The sequence below is a fragment of the Ochotona princeps genome, chromosome 25 (assembly GCF_030435755.1).
Source record: "Ochotona princeps isolate mOchPri1 chromosome 25, mOchPri1.hap1, whole genome shotgun sequence".
In the NCBI taxonomy this organism is placed as follows: domain Eukaryota; kingdom Metazoa; phylum Chordata; class Mammalia; order Lagomorpha; family Ochotonidae; genus Ochotona; species Ochotona princeps.
This window is the reverse complement of record NC_080856.1, coordinates 23,747,853-23,766,806: the sequence shown is the minus strand read 5'-3', so window position 1 is coordinate 23,766,806 and position 18,954 is coordinate 23,747,853. Positions and strand designations below refer to the sequence as shown.

At 52.0% G+C, this 18,954-nt stretch overlaps 2 protein-coding genes across 4 annotated transcripts; one reads left to right on the top strand and one right to left on the bottom strand.

Moving 5' to 3' along the window:
• The first annotated feature begins 1,366 nt into the window (after nucleotides 1-1,366).
• On the top strand, nucleotides 1,367-12,937 carry TMEM140 (transmembrane protein 140). Its single transcript, XM_058681333.1, has 2 exons — nucleotides 1,367-1,558; nucleotides 12,167-12,937. Exon 2 carries the CDS (start codon nucleotides 12,192-12,194, stop codon nucleotides 12,747-12,749), a length of 558 nt encoding a protein of 185 aa, XP_058537316.1. The 5' UTR covers nucleotides 1,367-1,558; nucleotides 12,167-12,191; the 3' UTR covers nucleotides 12,750-12,937.
• Nucleotides 12,938-13,381: 444 nt separating this feature from the next.
• Nucleotides 13,382-17,158, bottom strand: CYREN (cell cycle regulator of NHEJ). 3 transcript variants are annotated; one of them, XM_058681335.1, is made up of 4 exons: nucleotides 16,743-17,158; nucleotides 15,608-15,878; nucleotides 14,765-14,837; nucleotides 13,382-14,167 (listed from the first exon to the last, which is right to left on the bottom strand). In XM_058681335.1, the coding sequence occupies exons 2-4, from the start codon at nucleotides 15,742-15,744 to the stop codon at nucleotides 13,925-13,927; spliced, it is 453 nt and encodes a 150-aa protein (XP_058537318.1). In that variant the 5' UTR covers nucleotides 15,745-15,878; nucleotides 16,743-17,158; the 3' UTR covers nucleotides 13,382-13,924. The 3 variants fall into 3 exon arrangements, with proteins under 3 accessions (XP_058537318.1, XP_058537317.1, XP_058537319.1); XM_058681334.1 differs by having other exon boundaries at nucleotides 15,608-15,795; XM_058681336.1 differs by lacking the exon at nucleotides 16,743-17,158 and adding an exon at nucleotides 16,412-16,428.
• Nucleotides 17,159-18,954: the final 1,796 nt, after the last annotated feature.

Below are 18,954 nucleotides of genomic sequence, written 5' to 3'. Positions count from 1 at the left end.
ATTAGTCAACTTGCCTTTCTCAACTTCCCCAGTTACCCTTGCTGTCTCCTGCCTCTTGTGCCCAGGACTGTGGTAAGCGTGCAGATACAATGTCTCCAGATCCCACGGAGGTACTGTTTCTCTCTTACAGATGGTGGAGGAGTTTAAAAACTCTCCTCTGATCCCTAAGACACTCCCTGTTCTTTTTTTTTTTTTTTTTTTTTTAATGTATTTACTCATTTGAAAGCAGAGACAGAGCGCACTTGCCTCCTCTGGTTCATTCCCCAAATAGCCACAACTGTCAGGACTAGGCCAGACCAAAGCCAGCAGCCAGGAATTGCATCTGGCACTCCCATGTGGGTGACAGGGGCCCAAGCAGGTGGGCCTGCCTTTCTGGAGCGTAGCAGAGAGATGACTGAGAGGAACGGCAGGGACTTGAACCAGCATCACGGGCAGTGGCTTACCTCCCTGCATCGTAATGCCAGAACCCCTATTCTCTCTATGCCTGGGTCGTGTCAATTCTTCCCAAAGTTTAAAAGAACTAAGAAGGGTGAGGGAGAGAGAGAAGCACTGGAAATACAGTGTTTCAAAAAACCTTTCCTGGGGCTGGTACCCTGACATGACAGGTAAAGCCTCTGCCTTCAAGTGCCTGAATCCCATGTGTGCCAGTTCATGTCCCAGCTGCCCCACTTCTAATCCAGCTCCCGGCTAATGTGCCTGGGAAAGCAGCAGAGAGGGCCCAAGTGCTTGAGACCCTGCACCCACATGGCAGACTCAGAAAACATTGCTGGCTCTTGGCTTCGGGCCGTCGTAGTTCTGGCCGCAGCAGCCATTGTGGAAATAAACCTGTGGATGGAAAAATCTCCCTGTCTTCCCTTCTCTCTCTGTAACTCTTCCTTTCACATAAAAGTAAATAAATTAAAAAAAAAAAAAAAGACTAAGCTAAAACCTTTCCTTTGGGGAAAAGGACACCAAGAGAAAAAGAGAAACCCTAAAAATCCAGAAATAGTACTAGGTAGCTTTCTGTTGGCATAACCAAGCTTCACTCTGTTGAAATTTCTAGTTGGTTTTGTGAACAACAAAAATCTGACCCAAACTCATGATTTCAAAAATAAAAGCTTTGTCACATTCTTCTTTTGAAATAAAATGCATGTTCTAACTGCTTTAACATGGGCCCCTTTAACCCTCGTGACATAACTTAGGACCTTCGCCTGGCTCTTTAAATGAGTTGGCTTATGGGTTCCCTTGCAGGTAAGAGTGGGGGCTGGTGAACCACAGAGAATTGTTTACCCTCCTTATTTCTCAAAAGTCCCTAGGCCATCGGGCAAGCTGAAAAACGAAAGTGAAATCAGCTGAGAGTGACATGGACCCAAGTCCCGAGAGCTGTTTACTTAGGCAGAACTCGGAGTGCAAGCGGCACTTCAGCTCGGGACCCTGTAGCTGCCAGCTCTCTGAGTTCTGTCCTCATTTCTGGAACCTGATGTCAGAGAGCCAGCAAGAACAAAGGAGCCAGCCCCTGAGGCTCATTGACGGCTCCCGCTTTTCATGAGTGTCCCTGTGGGATTCGCACCTCTTCTCTGTAAGTACCTCCTTTCTCTCCAAGCACCCAGCCCAGGGCTCCCGCCAACCTCCTGCGGCCACTCCCAGGTATTTCACCTTCCACCGACACACAGGGCAGTCCTGGGGCTGGGGCCTCCCCTCCCTGCCTCCCCGGCTACTGTGTGTTCTACCAGTCGGCTTGCTCTCCACCAGCATTCTGCTCTTATGCAACAGTGTCTTATGCGCACTCCCAACAAGTATGTGTTTGTGGCTTGTGGAAGAGCTGCTTCAGTGGAACCAGACGCTGACCAGCAGCTTCTCAGCTGCTACTCAGAGGGAGTTAGGAAGACACCATGAGCAGCAGTGCTTAAACTATCACTCGAAAGAAGTTGGCAAACTACCGTGAGACTTAAAAATATGCAATGATGGTAAAACTATCAGAAAGACCCAAGTTGTTGGTTCAAAGAATGTCATAGATAGAAGAAATGTTAGACATTCTGTTACGTTAGACTCCTTACGTCCCCCCAAAAATCCATGGCGAGGTTTTAGTTTCGTTGGTGCAGCTCTCAAGAGATTTGTTTTTAATGTTGCTTTGTTTCGCTGTTAGCTTCTGTTAATATTTCTTTCCATCTGTAAAATCAGACTTTCTTGAGAAAGAAAAGATGCGTACATTTCCATTTTTCCCTTGTGAAGAACTACACTTTGTAATAATGTGTTTTCATACCCAAGGCCTCCCTGAAGCTGTTCTGAAATGTCTCATCCCAGCCTTCTTTCAGTATTACACCTATTCTCGTGTCCCAAATTTCTTTCCAGCTTAATCTAATTAATAAGGTTGTTTATGATAGTTTTACTAGTTTTATTTGTTCATAAAAACAATGTATAATTCTGAGGGATTTTTAAAACAGAAGAAATGGACAAGTGCCTATATTGTTGCCATCCAGAAATATTAGAGCTGATACCAACATTCTAAAATACTTAGTGTCTTTCTTCTGGGCCCTTGATATAGAAGTGGTGCTATGTAACAGTTTTTAGACACATTGGTTCTAAAAGCTGCATTCATTGTCCTGTTATAATTGACTCCTAGGAGTTGGGTGTTCAAATTGCTTCCCATTTTTTTGACCAGAGTAATACAGTGATGAGCATTCCTGTCTGTAAACCACTGGCTGCATTTCTGATTGCTGTCTTAGGATAGACTTATAAAAGTGAGAATTTGAGGCCAAAAAGACCTATTTAGGATTTGGGGTTTTTGTTTTTTGTGTTTTTTTTTTTGAAAATTTAAAAACATTTTTTAATGTGCACATGTTGCCATGTGTTCGATGATGACCACCGACCATCCACCCGCTGGTGGAATAATATCAGCAAGTTGTTCGAAGTTGTAATGGAAGCTTTATTTGGAAAATCCACACCTGGGCCCCCTTCGCACAAAAGGGAAGGAAGATGGAGGCGAAAAGAAGATACGTGTTGAGGAGTTTTATACTCCTATAGACACGTGGGCTGGCAAAGGGGCTGTCTATGCCCCAACTATGTAAGGAATGTCTGTTCAGGTGTGCCATTGGTCGGCTGGAATCCCACCAGGCCTGTGACATAACTGGCTCCTGTGGCCCCTACTGTTCCAGGCTGAAGCCTGGGAGACATGCCGGGTCCAGAGCAGACCAGCCTCTCGTCTTCAGTGCCACCATTTCGGACACTTGGTCATAGGAAAAGGGGCGACAAAGTCGTTCTGGCTATTTGCTGCTGCAGAGGGTTGTAGTCCCTAATTATGGTCCAGAGAGGGCTCAGTGGGCACTGGAACGAAGGGGTGGAGTAACGGTTGAGAGTGACCGATGAGGCTCTGTGGATTTTTTTCTTTGGCGAACCTTAAAAAACAAGGGGCGATTGTTAATAGAAGGCCTGTAACTATTAATGGGGTTAGTATAGGCAGGAGCCAGGTTACTAGGGGGGGGATTTCCCAGATGTTAAAACCTGAGTCCTTGCCCTCATTTTTGCCAATTATTGAGTCAATCCCTTATTGACTGGAGAGTTTTTGATCCTGGTTTCTACTATGCCAGATTCGTTCATATAATAACAACACTGTTCCTGTAGGAAGACACAGGTTCCCCCTTTGCTTGCAGTCAGGAGATCCAGGGCTCATCGATTCTGGAGTGCCACTTCAGCAGCGAGGTGATTTGTCGCTGCAAGGATGCCAGGGACCAAGCTTAGTCTTCTGTTGCTTGATTGAGGTCCACTTGCAGCTTGTTTTTTTTTTTTTTTTTTTAAAGATTTATTCATTTTGGGCCCGGCGGCGTGGTCTAGCGGCTAAAGTCCTCGCCTTGAAAGCCCCGGGATCCCATATGGGCGCCGGTTCTAATCCCGGCAGCTCCACTTCTCATCCAGCTCCCTGCTTGTGCCCTGGGAAAGCAGTCGAGGACGGCCCAATGCATTGGGACCCTGCACCCGCGTGGGAGACCCGGAAGAGGTTCCAGGTTCCCGGCTTCGGATCGGCGCAGCACCGGCCCGTTGCGGCTCACTTGGGGAGTGATTCATCGGACGGAAGATCTTCCTCTCTGTCTCTCCTCCTCTGTGTATATCTGGCTGTAATAAAATGAATAAATCTTTTTTTTTTAAAGATTTTATTATTACTGAAAAGCCGGATATACAGAGAGGAGGAGAGACAGAGAGGAAGATCTTCCATCCGATGTTTCACTCCCCAAGTGAGCCACAACGGCTGGTGCGCGCCAAACCGATGCCGGGACCAGGAACCTCTTTCGGGTCTCCCACGCGGGTGCAGTGTCCCAAAGCTTTGGGCCGTCCTCTCCTGCTTTCCCAGGCCACAAGCAGGGAGCTGGATGGGAAGTGGAGCTGCCGGGATTAGAACCGGCGCCCATATGGGATCCCGGGGCTTTCAAGGCGAGGACTTTAGCCGCTAGGCCACGCCGCCGGGCCTACTTGCAGCTTGTTGACCTCGATGATGGTGTGACCCAGAGCTCCTGCACTGAGGCCTACCACCAGGAGGGAGGTCGCAACTGCCATGCCTACCAAAGTTGGAATGAAGACTGCCCGTTTGGTTCTCTCAAGATCCTGGGAGTTTGAAATTTCCTGTTTAGCTTCTGACCAAGAAATCAGTGTTAGTTGGGGCACCTGCTAGAAAATTCATAACAGTTGACTGAAACCGAATAAAATGACATGAAAGAAGAATTGGTGCTGGAGGCAAGACAATTACATTGAGCCATGTTGAGAGATGGGGCGGGAGCTGGCCAACAGAATTAGAGATCCCGGACACCTTGCGATATATCTCTGCATAGGACTGTGATATGATACTGGGTTTCCCAGTGCCACACAGCTGTTTGGAATAATAACATTTGTCGAGAGGTGGGCTAGACACATGCCCTTGACATTGGCATGGGTTCCAATAACCTAATGGGGCAAATCCAGCTGAAATGAAGAGGAAGGGGTTACCTGTTGTCCAGAAGAGGAGTAAGAGAGCATTGAGGTAGTCGGGTGTTTTTTGTTTAAAAGACAGATTTACAGAGGGAAGGACAGAGCAAGAGAGATCTTCCATCTGCTGGTTTACCCCAAAAGGCTTCATGGGCCAGAGCTGATAGATCAGAGCTACCTGATCTGAAGCCAGGAGCCAGGAACTTCTTACAAGTCTCCCATGCAGGTGCAGGAACTTCTTACAGGTCTGCCATGTAGGTGTACCTACATGGGTCCAAGGACTTGAGAGCCATCCTCTGCTGCTTTCCCAGGCCGTAAGCAGGGAGCTGGATAGGAAGTAGAACAGCCAGAACTTGAAATGGCATCCTTGTAGGATGCCAGCTGCACAGGCAGAGGTTTAGCCTATGACCTACCATGCCAGCCATCTAAAGTGCACTCTTAATTTCTTTTTTATAAGATTTATTTATTTTTATTGGAAAGGCAGATATGCAGAAAGATCATCTGTCTGCTAATTCTCTCCCCAAGTGCCCACACTGGCCAGAGCAAAGCCAATCCAAAGCCAGGAGTGAGGAGCTTCTTCCGGGTCTCCCATGTGGGTGCAGGGTCCCAAGGCTTTGGGCCATCCTTGACTGCTCTCTCTGGCCACAGGCAGGGAGCTGGATGGGATGTGAAACAGCTGGGATACAAACTGGCGCCTACATGGTACTCTGGCAATTGCAAGGTGAGGATTCAGCCACTGAGCCATCACGCCGGGCCCAAAAGTACACTGCTGATGAGGGCAGGCATCAGTGTTATCCAGGGCCTCTGACTCAGGGAATCATCCAAAACATGTCATTGTGGGGGTCACAAGATGCTTTGGGTCTCCGCAATAGGAAGGGCACAGCGAAACCTCTTTGTGAGGGCAGGACGCAAGGCTGGCGTGGAAGGACAAGCAGTGGACACCCAAAGACAGGCCCTATCTCTAGTACCCTGGCTCCTCACACTCTGCTTGGGGGTCGGGGAATCGCCTCCCATGAACTCAACCGGATATGCTGCCAACAAAACCCAAAGCAAGATGAGCCCCGCTCTGCAGCCTGCAGTTTCAGACATTTTCTTGTTTTTGAGGCTATTTTTTCTTCTCCATAATTTTTTTGCAACCCTTGTTCCCAGCCAGATGATCTGCTAATGGGGCTCAATAGGCAACAAAACAGTGGAACAAATCACAAGTTGTTATTCATGGATCCATTCAAGCTGTTAAGATGACTTGTATCTGTGTATACAGGATCCAGGCTTCTGACTTCATAATGCAACCTCTTGGTGTTGTCTTGTTTATCCTGGTAAAGCTGTTTTGTTTACTTGGAAGCACTGAAAGCCAAACCAACACAGCGTTGCACAGGGAGCTCGTTCTAGGGACGGCATCTACCGGAAACACTGGGAAAGCCAAGGAGCTGCCTCACCCAAGCACCGCAGCAGCTAGTTTTGAGAAATTAGAACCTAGACTCGTGTCTCTGCCAAGGGAAATACGACACACTTCCCTTTCTTCCCTTTTTATTTTTGTGAGGGCCACACCCAAACCTTGAACTCCTGTCTCTTAAACATTTCTGCGGGAGCCGGCAGCCTCTTCTGACAAGTCAATGTGTATGCTTGCTCTGAGCCCCGGTTAATTCTATTGTTCTGGCTTTATTCTGTTTGTCTGCTCTGCTCTTTCCATTCTTGCTACTCAGCAGCCCACCATCCCTACATCATTTTTCCCTCAGTTCCCCTTTTTCTTCCTGAATCATTGCTTCGTCAGCATGAGCAGACAGGATCCAGGGCATTGTGACTCAGCCACCGATTCTTGTATGTGTATGCTAGCTCATTTCCCTCTCAAGTGTGAACAACATAACAACCCACATGTTAGAGAGGAAGAAGAGAGACCCTATAGATCAAGTAAATTGCCAAAAAGTGACAATGTAACTAGCCAGTTAATCCAAGTTTAAGCGAAATGGAATTCTTGTATCCCTGCCAAATAATGCTGTCTCTTAAACTGTCAGTTTGCTACATCCACTTTCTCGGGATACAACTGCTCCATCAAGGTCATGGTCCATGCTAAGGCTCCACCTCATTTGTAGGTCTGATTAGAGCATCACCCCTTCCATGGTAAAAATGCTGGAAGGTGGGAGAGGGCTGTCTTTCCACAGCAGACCACCACTCCACTTTTCACTCTCTAGGTACCGCTCTTGGCTTTTTCCTTCTTGTCCACCCTTGGGTCCACCCAGCTTGGGCATTTCCCAGGGTGGGATGGCTTGTACCCGAGTATGGACATGTGTTGATTCCCACACTGTTGAATGAATTCTACTTAAGCATGACACTAGACTGTGCTTGGCATTCTAGCTCTGCAGGAGATCAGAACCTACACTCGAGGTCAATATATGAATTGTCCATGCTGCAATTGGTGAGCCACCATCCAGGAGTTTGAAATAAGTAAAAGAGAACAAGGTAACCCCCACAATGGAAATGGGTCAACCGATCTCTGTCTCCCCTCTGCTGCAGTGTAGATATTTTTATTTGGTTTTGGATGCTCAGATGGACCTTGGAGTGACACATCTGGCTACTGTCCTTACATCTGTTCTCTGTCTTTATAAGGGTTGGAGGTTAGCCTTTGGCCAGAAATCTTAAGGAGAAAGATAAATCTTGGGAATTTGTGGCAATTATTGGGAATCAGCCTTGGGTGACTGGCTTAGTGTTCAGGGAACTGCCATCACTGGCTGGTGGGTGTGTTTCTGGAGCTAACTTCTGTTATTGGACTGGTCAGTTCTTCTTCTTATTGAGACATAACTGCTTGGCCAACCCAAGTTCATCCTCCCTGTGGTCTTCAGCTTACTGCTTGGTTTGATAACTCCTCCCCTCTGCTTACTGCAAAGCAAAGGAGTGAAGAGCCATAAGCAACTAATCCAGTTGAGGCAGCACTTCCTGCTCTTGCAGAAATGGGGACCTTGCCCTTGAAGCACATGACAGTAGGCTAGTGCCTGTGATGTTTGGGTGGCAGGCAGCCTACTCACAGTCCAGGTGGAGTTTGATAGCTACTACAACCTCTCCATTCTGAGACATCTTGTAGCTGTCAATTTTTGTAAAGAAAGAATTTCAATTTACTCTATATTCACAGGCTTAATTCCCACTAATCATAAATTTCAACACGTAAATAGTAGGATGGCCACAGCTGCAGCCACTTGGTAAACACAAGCTAAAAATAACAATCATATGCCAAAATGACCATTTCATTTCTATGCTTTTTTTTTTTTGTATTCTATATTAGCTGCTACATTTCAGAGGAACCATGCTACTTTGAGACTGGCTTATTTCACTAAGCATAATAGTTCCTAGTTACATGCATTTGGTTGCAAAAGACAGGATTTCATTTTTTATGGCTGAGTAGTATTCATACGGAAATAACTATATTTTCTTTGTCCAGTCATCAGTTGATGGACACATGGGTTGATTTCATATCTTAGCTATTGCGAATTGAGCTGTTTACATGAGAGTATAAATAACTCTATGGTATGCTGATGTCATTTTGTTTGGGTCAATTACCAGCAGTGGATGACTAGGTCATATGATAGATCTATTTTCAGATTTCTGAGAAAGTTCCAAACTGTCTTCCATAGTGGTTGTACTAGGTTACATTCCCACCAACAGTGGATTACCTATGTCACTCCCTGGGGAGCTATAACAGTCAGGCTGGACCAGGCCAAACCAGGAGCTTCATCCACTCTCCCATTTGAGTGGTAGTGTCCCAAACACTTGCACCATCTTTTCCTTTTTCTTTCTTTCTTTTTTTTTTTTTTTTTTTGCTTTTTCTTTTTATTTAAAGGCAAATTTACAGAGGGAAGGAGCATCAGAGATCTTCCATTGGCTGTTTCACTCCCTAAACAACAGCAACAGCCAGAGCTGAGTCAGTTTGAAGCCAGGATCCTGGATTTTCTTCCAGATCTCCCACCAGGGTGCAGGGTCCCAAGGCTTTGGCTGTCCTCCACTGCTTTCCCAATCTATATGCAGTAGGTTGGTTTGGAAATGGAGCAACCGGGACATGAATTTGCTCCCATATGGGATGCTGGCGTTTGCAGGCAGAGCAGTTGCCTGCTGAGCCACCACACTAGACCCTTGGACCATCTTCCACTGCTTTTCCCAGGCTATTAGCACCTCTGCATCAGAAGTGGAGCACTTGAAACACAAAATGGCACCCCCACGAGATGCTGTCATCAAAGGTGGCAGCTTTACCCACCGTGCATAACACTGAGCCTGTGGTAGAGCACACACTCTAGTATGTGGCTAGAGTTGTCCAGGAAAAGCCGTGTAGCGGTGACAGGATTTAGAGGAGTTCAAAACAAGGGAAGGCTCTGGGAGCTGAGCAGTGGCTGGAGGAGCAGATGGGAGTGGGCACTGCCTACGCAGGGACTGGATGACACATAGCCAGAGGACAAGGAGGGAGCTGGACCTCACTAGAGAATTCCAAGTTTAAGTTCTAAGTCACCTTAGTTGGCGGAGAGCCTCCAGCAGCAGGCACTAAACTCTAAAGTTCATCTAAAGAATTGAGAAGGAGAAAAAAAAATGCCTAGAGACAGCACCTTCTGCCATGGCTAGTCCTGGGCCTCTGGGCGCCAATGATCCTTTGTTCTCACTTTACCAAAAGGTCACTCGAGAAAAAGAAAAAAGGAAATCAAAAACAAAGGCTCCAGCGGCAGGCGGGACCTGCAAAATGACATCGCCTGTCTCCTCCCACAGGAGCCACACTAGGTATTTTTAAACTCAGCTCTATTTTCAAGGCAAAAAAAAACCCCAAAACCCAAAAAAACTATTTACTGGTAATTTGAATGCAATCTTAAAGAATTCGCATGGGAGAACTAAGAGGGAATACTGAAACATAGGCGCTCCCAGCTCCCATCCCAGTCCTTCAGTGCCAACAGTCCAACCAGCACTTCTTAGAGACCCATTCCACACCCTAAAGCACCTCGACCTGTTAACACTGGCACACAGAACCTTCACACAGAGCAAATATGCAAAGCACTAAGAATATGTCCCTGTTGGGAAACTTTCCAGCCCACAGGCAAAAGTGTATCACCCCAGTCTGATGACGTAAGCACTGAAGCCACCCTTTGTATTGCTAGGAATTCCTTCTGTAGTGAGTGCCGTTGCTCTAAGAACCTTCCAACCATGTAAGTCAGAGGACTTTGGATGGTGGAGGAGCCTCGACCACGGCCTCTGGCAGGATGGCCCCTCACGCGTCCATTTCTGAGCGTCCCTGCTGGGCTCCACTGCAAGAGAAGCCGTGACTGCTTGGTCACGCCAGCAGCCTCTGTGGTGAGCTGGTGGCAGCGTGGATGCAGGCACCTGCCCACCACCAGCCAACGTGCCCAGGTCTCTGCCAAAGGCATCACTGAGCAATCTTTACTCTTTGAGTGCATCTTCGGGTCCTTTCAACAGAGCTGTTCTTTCAGTCCCTCTCATGTTCCCTCTGTTCATATAGTCTGGCACGGAATGAGTGTGGTGTATAGACTGTCTGGCTACAGGCGCCTGGGTCCTTCCCCAGAGCTACTGGTGGCCGTCGCCTGGCTCATGGGCTGACCTCCAGCATCTCGGCCCGGCACTGTGCATCTTATGAGATTTGCAGTGCTGTGTTCCCAATCACTTGGGGGACATAAATGGCTACATTAGTCCATGTTGGAGAGAACATACAGTGTCCTGGCTGTTTCCGATTCCAGCTTCCTGCTACTACACGTCCCGGGAGGAAGCAGGTGATGGCTCAAGTACTTGGGTTCCTGCTTCCCACCTTGGAGATCCGGACTGGAGTTCTGCGCTCCAGGCCTCCGCCTATCCCAGCCCCAACTGCTGCAGGCAACCGGGGAGTGAGCCAGCAAAAGGGAGGTCTAATTCTGTCTACCTTTCAAATTAGTAAAAATTTGAAGAAATTTGCTCAGTTTTCCAAAAATGAATATGTGACTGTCCAGGGAAAGTATCAGATGCTTAAAGATATATTTTATTTACTTGAAAGCTAGAGTTAGACAGAGATCTTCCATCTGCTGGCTCACTCCTCCAAATGGCTACAGTAATCAGAACTGGGTCAGCTGGAAGCCAGGAGCTTCTTCTGCGTCTCCCAAATGGGTACATGAGCCCAAGAACTTAGGTCATCCTCCACTGCCTTCCTAGGTCATAAGCGGGGAGGTGGATGGGAAATGGAACATCTGGGACTAGAACTATTACCACAGGGGATGCTGGTGCCACAGGCAGAGGATTAGCCTGATATGCCACCATGCCAGCCCCATCATAGCGCTTCTAAGAGCCTTGAGTGTTACGACCTGGTTGTACTCTCAGGCTGACACCTTGTCTTTGCCCAATAATGAGTTCTGAAGGTAGGCGAGTAAATTCACAGCGGTGGGGCTGGCGTTGGTCCTCTGCCCAGGCTCATAGCCAAATGAGCCAGAGTTTCAGAAGTGTGGCCGACCCTGGAGTCAAGCACAGCCGTTCTACCTTGATGAATGTGTGGTCTAGCCACAGGTTTGCACAGACCCCCACTCCCATGGCTGTCCCAACAGGCATAGTGGGCCACGGCTTGGGCTGTTCAGCAGCATCACCCACCATTAAGTCTTTTGCCCCCACTAAGGATCTGGGAAACCTCACACTGGAATGCCCCGCCAGGGCTTCTTGAATTCGGGTAGCAGCAAGACCCATGATAAGGGGACACTTCCGCTGGGAAAGCCAGACCTCAGAACCGCTGCATGGACTTTTCCTTCTAACCTCAAGCCAAGGAGAAGCAGTTGATAACTCCAATGGGTCCTGGCTGCAGGTTACCTTGGATTTCTTTTTCAAGATTTATTTATTTTTATTGGAAAGGCAGATGTACAGAGAGGAGGAGAGACAGAGAGGAAGATCTTCCGTCTGATGATTCACTCCCCAAGTGACTGCAATGGCCAGAGCTGCGCCGATCCGAAGTTAGAAGCCAGGAACCTCCCTCTGGGTCTCCCACGCAGGTGCAGGGTCCCAAGGTTTTGGGCCGTCCTCAACTGCTTTCCCAGGCCACAAGCAGGGAACTGGATGGGAAGTGGAGCTGCTGGGATTAGAACCGGCGCCCATATGGGATCCTGGTGCATCCAAGACGAGGACCTTTAACCGCTACGCTATTGCGCCGGACCCTACCTTGGATTTCTTGTCCTGGTTTGAGCAAAGTTTCTCGGGGAGCTAAATGGCGAGCTGGGAGCTAACCACTGTGCCTTCCCCACAGGTCCCCTCCGGTAAGGGGAGGTGCAATGGCCGTGGCCCGTCCCCAGTGGCGTGAGTACTTCCTGTTTCTGAGCACCATGATCCTCGTGGCTGTGGTCATCTCCCTGCTCTTCTATGCCCTGCTCTGCAAGGACGGCAACATCACCGACCTGCCCCACCTGAGACTCGGCTTCTACAGCTTCTGCCTCTGGAACGAGGACACCAGCTCCCTGCAGTGTCTCCAGGTCCCTGAGCTGGAGGCCCTTGGGGTGCCTCAGGTGGGCCTGGCTCTGGCCAGACTCAGTGTGTACGGCGCCCTGGTCCTCATGCTCTTTGTCCCCATGCCTCTCCTCCTGGCCTGGTGTAACCGGAACAAGGCAGAGTGGCAGCTGGCGGTGGGCTTCATGGTGGTGTCCTCCGTGTTGCTGCCAAGTGGCCTGGGCCTCTTCCTCTCATACGTGTGGCAGTGGATCAGGGCCTCTCTGTTGGGGCCTGCCTTTCTGGCTCTGGGCATGGCCGAGGCCTTACTCATCCTCGTGCTCACAGCCACAGCTGTGTTCTCTCCGAGGGTCCAGAAGGATACGTGTGCACTTGAGAGCTGCTAGTCCAGGCTTCGGGCTGATGCTATTGCAAGGGCTCAGACCCTGAGAAGCTATGGCCTAACCATACTGTTACAGCTCAATGCCAACCTCCTGTTGCAATGAAGGGGCCTACCATGAGCAGGTGGGGCCCCCAGGGGCCCAGAGGCAGCCAGGGTGGCTAGGGTAACTGCTGCTTCTTTCTGTAGGATCTTCTATCCTGTAGGACAGTCAAAGCTCCCAGCACCAACCAGCTCCTTTTCACGCGAGTTCCTGCTTTCATGATCCAATCTGAGCAGTTCTTACACAGTAGCCTCGGGAGCGTGGGGCAGTTACAGCAATGAATGGGAAAAGGCAAGGCCAGAACTGTGGTGGCCATTGGGCCCTGGGTCACAGACTGCTACTGCAACTGTGTTGGGTCACCCAGACTCCACTATCAAAGCCCAGGCCTTATCTGCAAAGGATTCAGCAAGATAGAACCCAGCGCACACCAAGACAAGGCTTGGTGGTGGCTTGGCAGGTTCCCCTCAGGGGTCCCCGGCCCTGAAGCCACACACACTGCAGGAGGCAGCTGGCACAGCGCCCCCTGCTGCGAGACCCAGGAAACGCCAGATGCTCGCTCAGAGAAGCTGAAGGGGTCAGAACAGTCCATACCCAACACCGCAGACTTGGAAGGACAGAAGCACAACAACACTTGTATTTCCCAGCACCAGTCTATTAGGAAACCTGCAAGACGATGACTTAATTTTTGTCTAAATACAGAGGTAGCGACGGGAACACTGCCATGACTCTGTGCCATCTCCTCCGTGGGCCTGTCTGCACTCCTGTTACAGCTCCTGGGGCCTGCACCCTGAAAAGGGTGGCGTGACGGGTGCAGAGCCCTGTGGGCAGCTGGGGTCCTGTGCTGGAAACCAGCTAATGCAGGCTAAATGCCCCAGGTAACTTACAAGCAATACTTTTCTTGGAAAATTCTTTGGACCCCTTAAGCTCATTTTCCCTGGAGCTTGGTCACTGAATAAAACCACTGAAACTTCCACATGGTGGGGGAAGTCTTTGGGGAACTGGGTTCGAGTCCTCACTCCCACACCCTCCACAGAAGCTCCCGGGCCGAGGTGAGTCTGTAAGGCCCCAGGAGGGAGGCACCAAGCTAGGACATGGGGCCTCTGGTGCCCACTGGGACAGCCCCCAGGGCAGGTCAGTCCTTAGCTGAAAAATATCTCCCGAACATATTTGAAAGCATCTTCTTCCTCCTCCTCCTCGGGACCGCTGCTGCCCTCGCCGTGGGCAGGGCCAAAGCCTGGCATAGGGGCGTCGCTCCCTCCGGCCTCTTCATCGCTGCTCCCAGAGCTTGTGTGGGGGGAGGGGGAGGGGGAGAGGGATGAGGCCTCGGGCTCCTGGGTATCCGCCAGAGATGGCAGCTGCCAGGGCTTTTCCTGTTTGCGGTCCTGGGGGAGGAGGAGGAGCAGACATGAGTGCCTGATTTCCCTAACATGCTGGTTTGTCAGTGACAGACACACCCAGAAGGCAGCCTCTATCGAGGGACTGCTCCCCCTTACCAGCGCCCACCCCCGCCTCACCTCGGCCTCTCACACTCAGGACTGAGGAGAGAGCCCGCAGGGACACTGGGGAATGGCTGACTCGGGCGGGGGGGACGTGAAGGGAGGCAGTCAATAGAAACCACATCTGGAAAGGCAAGGTGCCAGAAGGGAAGGAGCCCCGGGCACACAAGCTGATGGACGTGAGCCCAAGGGAAGTCGCTGACTAGCTAGAGGCGTGATGCTGAGAAAGCCATCTCGCCTGAGCTTCTCTTGCAGCCACAAGCAGCAGAGCCTGTGTGTGCCCTCCACCTACACACTAGCACAGGGTCCCCGCCGATGGAGGGCCTGCTCCACTCATACCCAGCCCACCCCAGCTCCAGGCATCCGGCCCAGCAGCTCAGCCCACGTAGAGAGAGACTGAGGCCAGGGAGTGGGCCGGCAGGGGTGGGATCCCTGAGGTGCTCCTCATGGAGCGTGACCAAGGACCCTGTCGGCTGACTTTACCTCGATCAGGATCCCCAGAGCCACAGCCACTATTTCAGCCTCATTCATGCAGTACACAGTCCTCGAGACAGGTCTGGAAGACAAAGCCTCAGATGGGACTCGCAGCAGGGTGAGAGAAGGGCAGGGGCTTTGTCCTAGTGACTGGCCCAGGGCCATGAAGGAGGCGGACGGGGAAGCTTCCCAAGTCCCTGGGGATCAGGACTGACGACTTGGCTCCCCAGAGGCAAACCCTGCAAGCCACGCAGTGGACAGGGGCTCATACAGGCCTGGAGGCCAAGCCCTGACTGAGGCACAAATACATCAGGCAAAGCACAGTTAAAAGCAGCCCTGGTCAGCTCAGATAGCTCGGCGAGGAAAGAACCAGAGACAGACACTGAGGGCCTGCTGGCCTGTCTAGCAGAGGCAAGGATGGCTCTTCCCATAGGATACGGGCAGTCTGAAGACCCACGCGACCCCCCAGTCACCACCATTCAACTACCCCAGGCCCCCATCGCCTGCTGGCCCAGCAACCTACTGTATTCCATCCATCCATCGAGAACCCAGGCTACTGTCTGCTGAACTGGCCTACCTGAAGTCACAGTGGTAAGACAGGCATCTTGACTGCCCTTGAGGGCCCACTATCTATGCCAACAGCTGAGGGCTGAGGGTAGAGGGATCTCCATACAGACAGGGTGGAGGCACGCCCGGAGGAGGAGAACTCCCTCTGTCTCCACCCCACAGCCTTTGCATCCTTTAAGAGCCCCACAGCCCCCCACCTCACTGTTCTGCCACAGTGGGAAGGCCCGGCCTGGCTCCCGGGAGACCCCCTCTTCTGCAGCTGGCTGTGCCCAAGAGCGCCCTTACCTTGCTGCCATCCTGGCTGGTGCCGCTGCCATCCTTCTCTTTGGAGTCTGTGCTGGCACCTTCCTCTTTTCAGCCACCTGGACCGTCATCCAGGGTGGAAGAACCCTCTTTTTGTTCCCGGATGTTAATTCCGCCATCTCTGACTTCCGAAGAAGGTGAGTGAGGACCCAAGCTTAACAGGTGTTTCTCTGTGGGGACCACAAGAACCACTTCCTTGGCATTCCAGGGAACACAGGTGTGCTTGTACTGCCTGGGAGTTGATCTTCAATTCCTACAGAGAAGAACAAGGTTTGGTGAATGATAACCAGTTCCAATTCCAGTCAGCCGCCATTGCGGGGCAGGGCAGGGCAGTGCAGGCCCAGATGGGCGCCTTCCCAGGAGTCAGGTTGAGGGCAGACAGTAGTGGAAGCGGGACATGAAGCAGTCTGACTGTCCCTGTCGGGTGCCCCGTGTGGGCAGCCAGAATTGCCCCCATGGAGGTCCTGCATTGACCCACTCTACCCGGGCTAGGGTGGGCCGAGCATCCTCCCATCAGAAAGCAGTGTCCTAGAAGTGACCCTGTCCTTCCAGAAGGAACACCACAGTCCTCTCGGTGCCAACCTCCCCCTCCCACTCCACACCTCCGGCGGCTCCTTGCCTCCAGGTTATAAGAAATCTCAAGGCCACAATAAGGTTTCTGTAGCTGAGACCTTCTCCCTCCACCTGAAGATGCTCCTGCTTGCTCAGGTTTGAACCAGCAGCACCTGTGCCTGCCTCCCTGCCTCCCTGATGCCTCTTTGCCTCATCCCTCCCCCACCCAAGTACCTCAATCCTGAAACGTAGGGCCCACCCCCGACCCCCGCCGGGAAGGGGCTGGCTCTCCACTTTCTGTCCAGAGATCCACTCAGGACCTCTAACCTCCTCTCTCAAGCAGAGAAAAGGGTGAGCTAGGGAAAGTGGGCGGTTCCTCTCCAAACGGGAGAAAACAGTGAGGCCGTGACTCCAACGCCAGAGGGCAGACCTTCTGTCATAAGGGCTGTTGTCCCTTCTGTCATAATTCAGCGACAAGTTATCCCCGAATGAGCCCTTCAGAGCCCACACTCCTCTGCTCCCTGCAGACAGAAATGCCTCCGACCCTGAGGGATGTATCACCAACCTTGACCCGAGACGAGTCAACACGCATGTCACAAAACAGCTCCAGCGACTGGGGCTGCAGCCAGCGCTCCTGCCGCCCCAGGGTGGACGGCAGCACCCTTCCACACGACACCAGGAGCTCAGAGCTCGCCAGGTCGGGCCCTGACACAACTTCAGAGGCCTCCTCCCCTGCAGACACCGACCTGCGCTAGGGGCTGGCTGAGGGACAGAGCTCGCCCACCGCCCCGTGCGCCCGCTGCACGGCCGAGCCTCGGGATCTGCCCCACAGACAGTTGTGCGCCGAAGCTCTGGCGCTCCAGGCCTGCTGGGTCTCCCGAGGGGGTGGGCAGGCGGATTCCAGGCAGTTGAGGGGTCTCCCCGCGCCGGCTTCCAACAACTGGGCCAGCATCACCCGCCCCTTCCGGTCCCAGCGCAGCTGCGCCTCCGCGGAAGCCGTAAGGCAGAGGCACCGCCGCTCCGCCGCGCGGCCCCAAGCCGGCTGGGCTTTCGCGGTGTCACTTTCTGAATCCACCAATCAGAAGTCAGGGGAAGGTTCGAGCGCTGTTTTCAACAGTCCGCTAGGGATTCCCAGGCTGAGTGTCACGGTCCCTGGCGGGCGAACCGAGAGCAACCAGCCGGAGGCGGAGCAGGGGAGTGAATGTAAACCCAAGCTTTCTCTGCTTTCACTTATCTTCAAATAGAGGGGCGGGTGTTTCTATGGTAATTGAAGGTCCTGATTGGCAGCCCTCGGGGCTCCCCTGAGGTCTCACCAGGTGCCTTGCTGGGGTGCTTCCAGCCACCGCAGCGTGTTCCAATCGAGCCGAGATTTATTTGAAAATCGGAATGATAGAGAAATTTCCCATCCTTTGGTTCAGTCTCCAAATCACAACAGCTGGGCTGGAACCATGAACTCCATGGAGGTCTCCCCACGTGGGCAGGCAGCTAGCTGGCTGGCAAGTGGAGCAGTTGGAACTCCAACCCAACCGCCCTTAAGAATTTTGCCAGACGCACACCAGCAGGCACAGCCACTGGCAAGGCCTCCCCTACCGCATTTGGATGGTCAGACCCCATAACACCTGCCCCACAGAGAAGGGAAGGCGGCAAGCCAGTGAACGGTGAACAATGCCCATCTTAGCCTGGAGACCCTCGGCAGTCAGGGGAACCTCTTTATTCTCTGCACCAGGACGGTGTCCGTCACAGGCCTGAGCAGGCCAGGATCCTGCAAGCTTTGAGCTGGGACACACCCATGCCTACCTGGCTGGGGTGGGAAGCATCATACATCCTTGCTGGCAGGAGCAGCAGCCACCCGCATGTTTCCCTCCTCAAACTCGTGCCCCATGACCAACGAGGCCTTGAGAGCAGTAGGGCCAGGTGTGCTGAAGCAGCTGCGCTTTCCTTCATTGGAGGGGATTACCGGGGTAGAATTGTGGAAAATTTAAAAATGAAGAAGTAATGGTCAGGTGACTGCGTACTCTGAAGTCCCACATTTCTCAGCAAAGCCACATACATGCTACCTTCTGATTCCGCCCGCCCCCGCCCCGGCTTCTTTGTGCTCTTGCCAAAACAGACAAGCAGGAGTAGCCACCCTCCTGCCCTGCACAGCCAGAACTTGGCTGGGGGCCCAGGAGCTTGAAAAATCCCAAGCAGCTTATGGCAGACACCTTCCCTAGCTCAGTGATCAGGTGTCACACCCAAAGCCACACCCACCAGTCGGATCCTGGCTCCTCTGGACCCCGTGCCAGTCCCAGCTGGGGCACGCAGGAGGGAGAGAGGTTGGGGCTCTTATTTCTCACCTTCTGGAAGGATCTGTCTCTTCAGGGCCTTCCCCCGGCTATGGAGGAGAGGCAGGCCTGGGGCAGAGGTGTGGACAGACAGGATAGGCTGACTCAGCCTGAACCCCAGCACCTGCCACCTTGTGTGTGCCCAGGAACAGACCCTCTCGCCACTCACCAGGAGAGGGCACGGGCCATAGGTACTGGCCAGCCTCAGTGATGTTCAGAGCCATACTGGGATGGAGAGGAACAGCCAGCAGTGGAGGCCTCAGTGCCAGGCCTCACGTGGAGAAGCTTCTGGAATCAAAGCTGCCAACTCGGAGGACACAGAACACACAGGCCCAGAGGAGCAGGAACAGCAGATCCTTGCTACCCGGTGAGAGAGTGAGCCCACACACTCTGTCTGTGGCAAAGCAACAGGCCGACCTGTTGCGGCTCGGCCACAGCCAGGGAGGCAGGGGA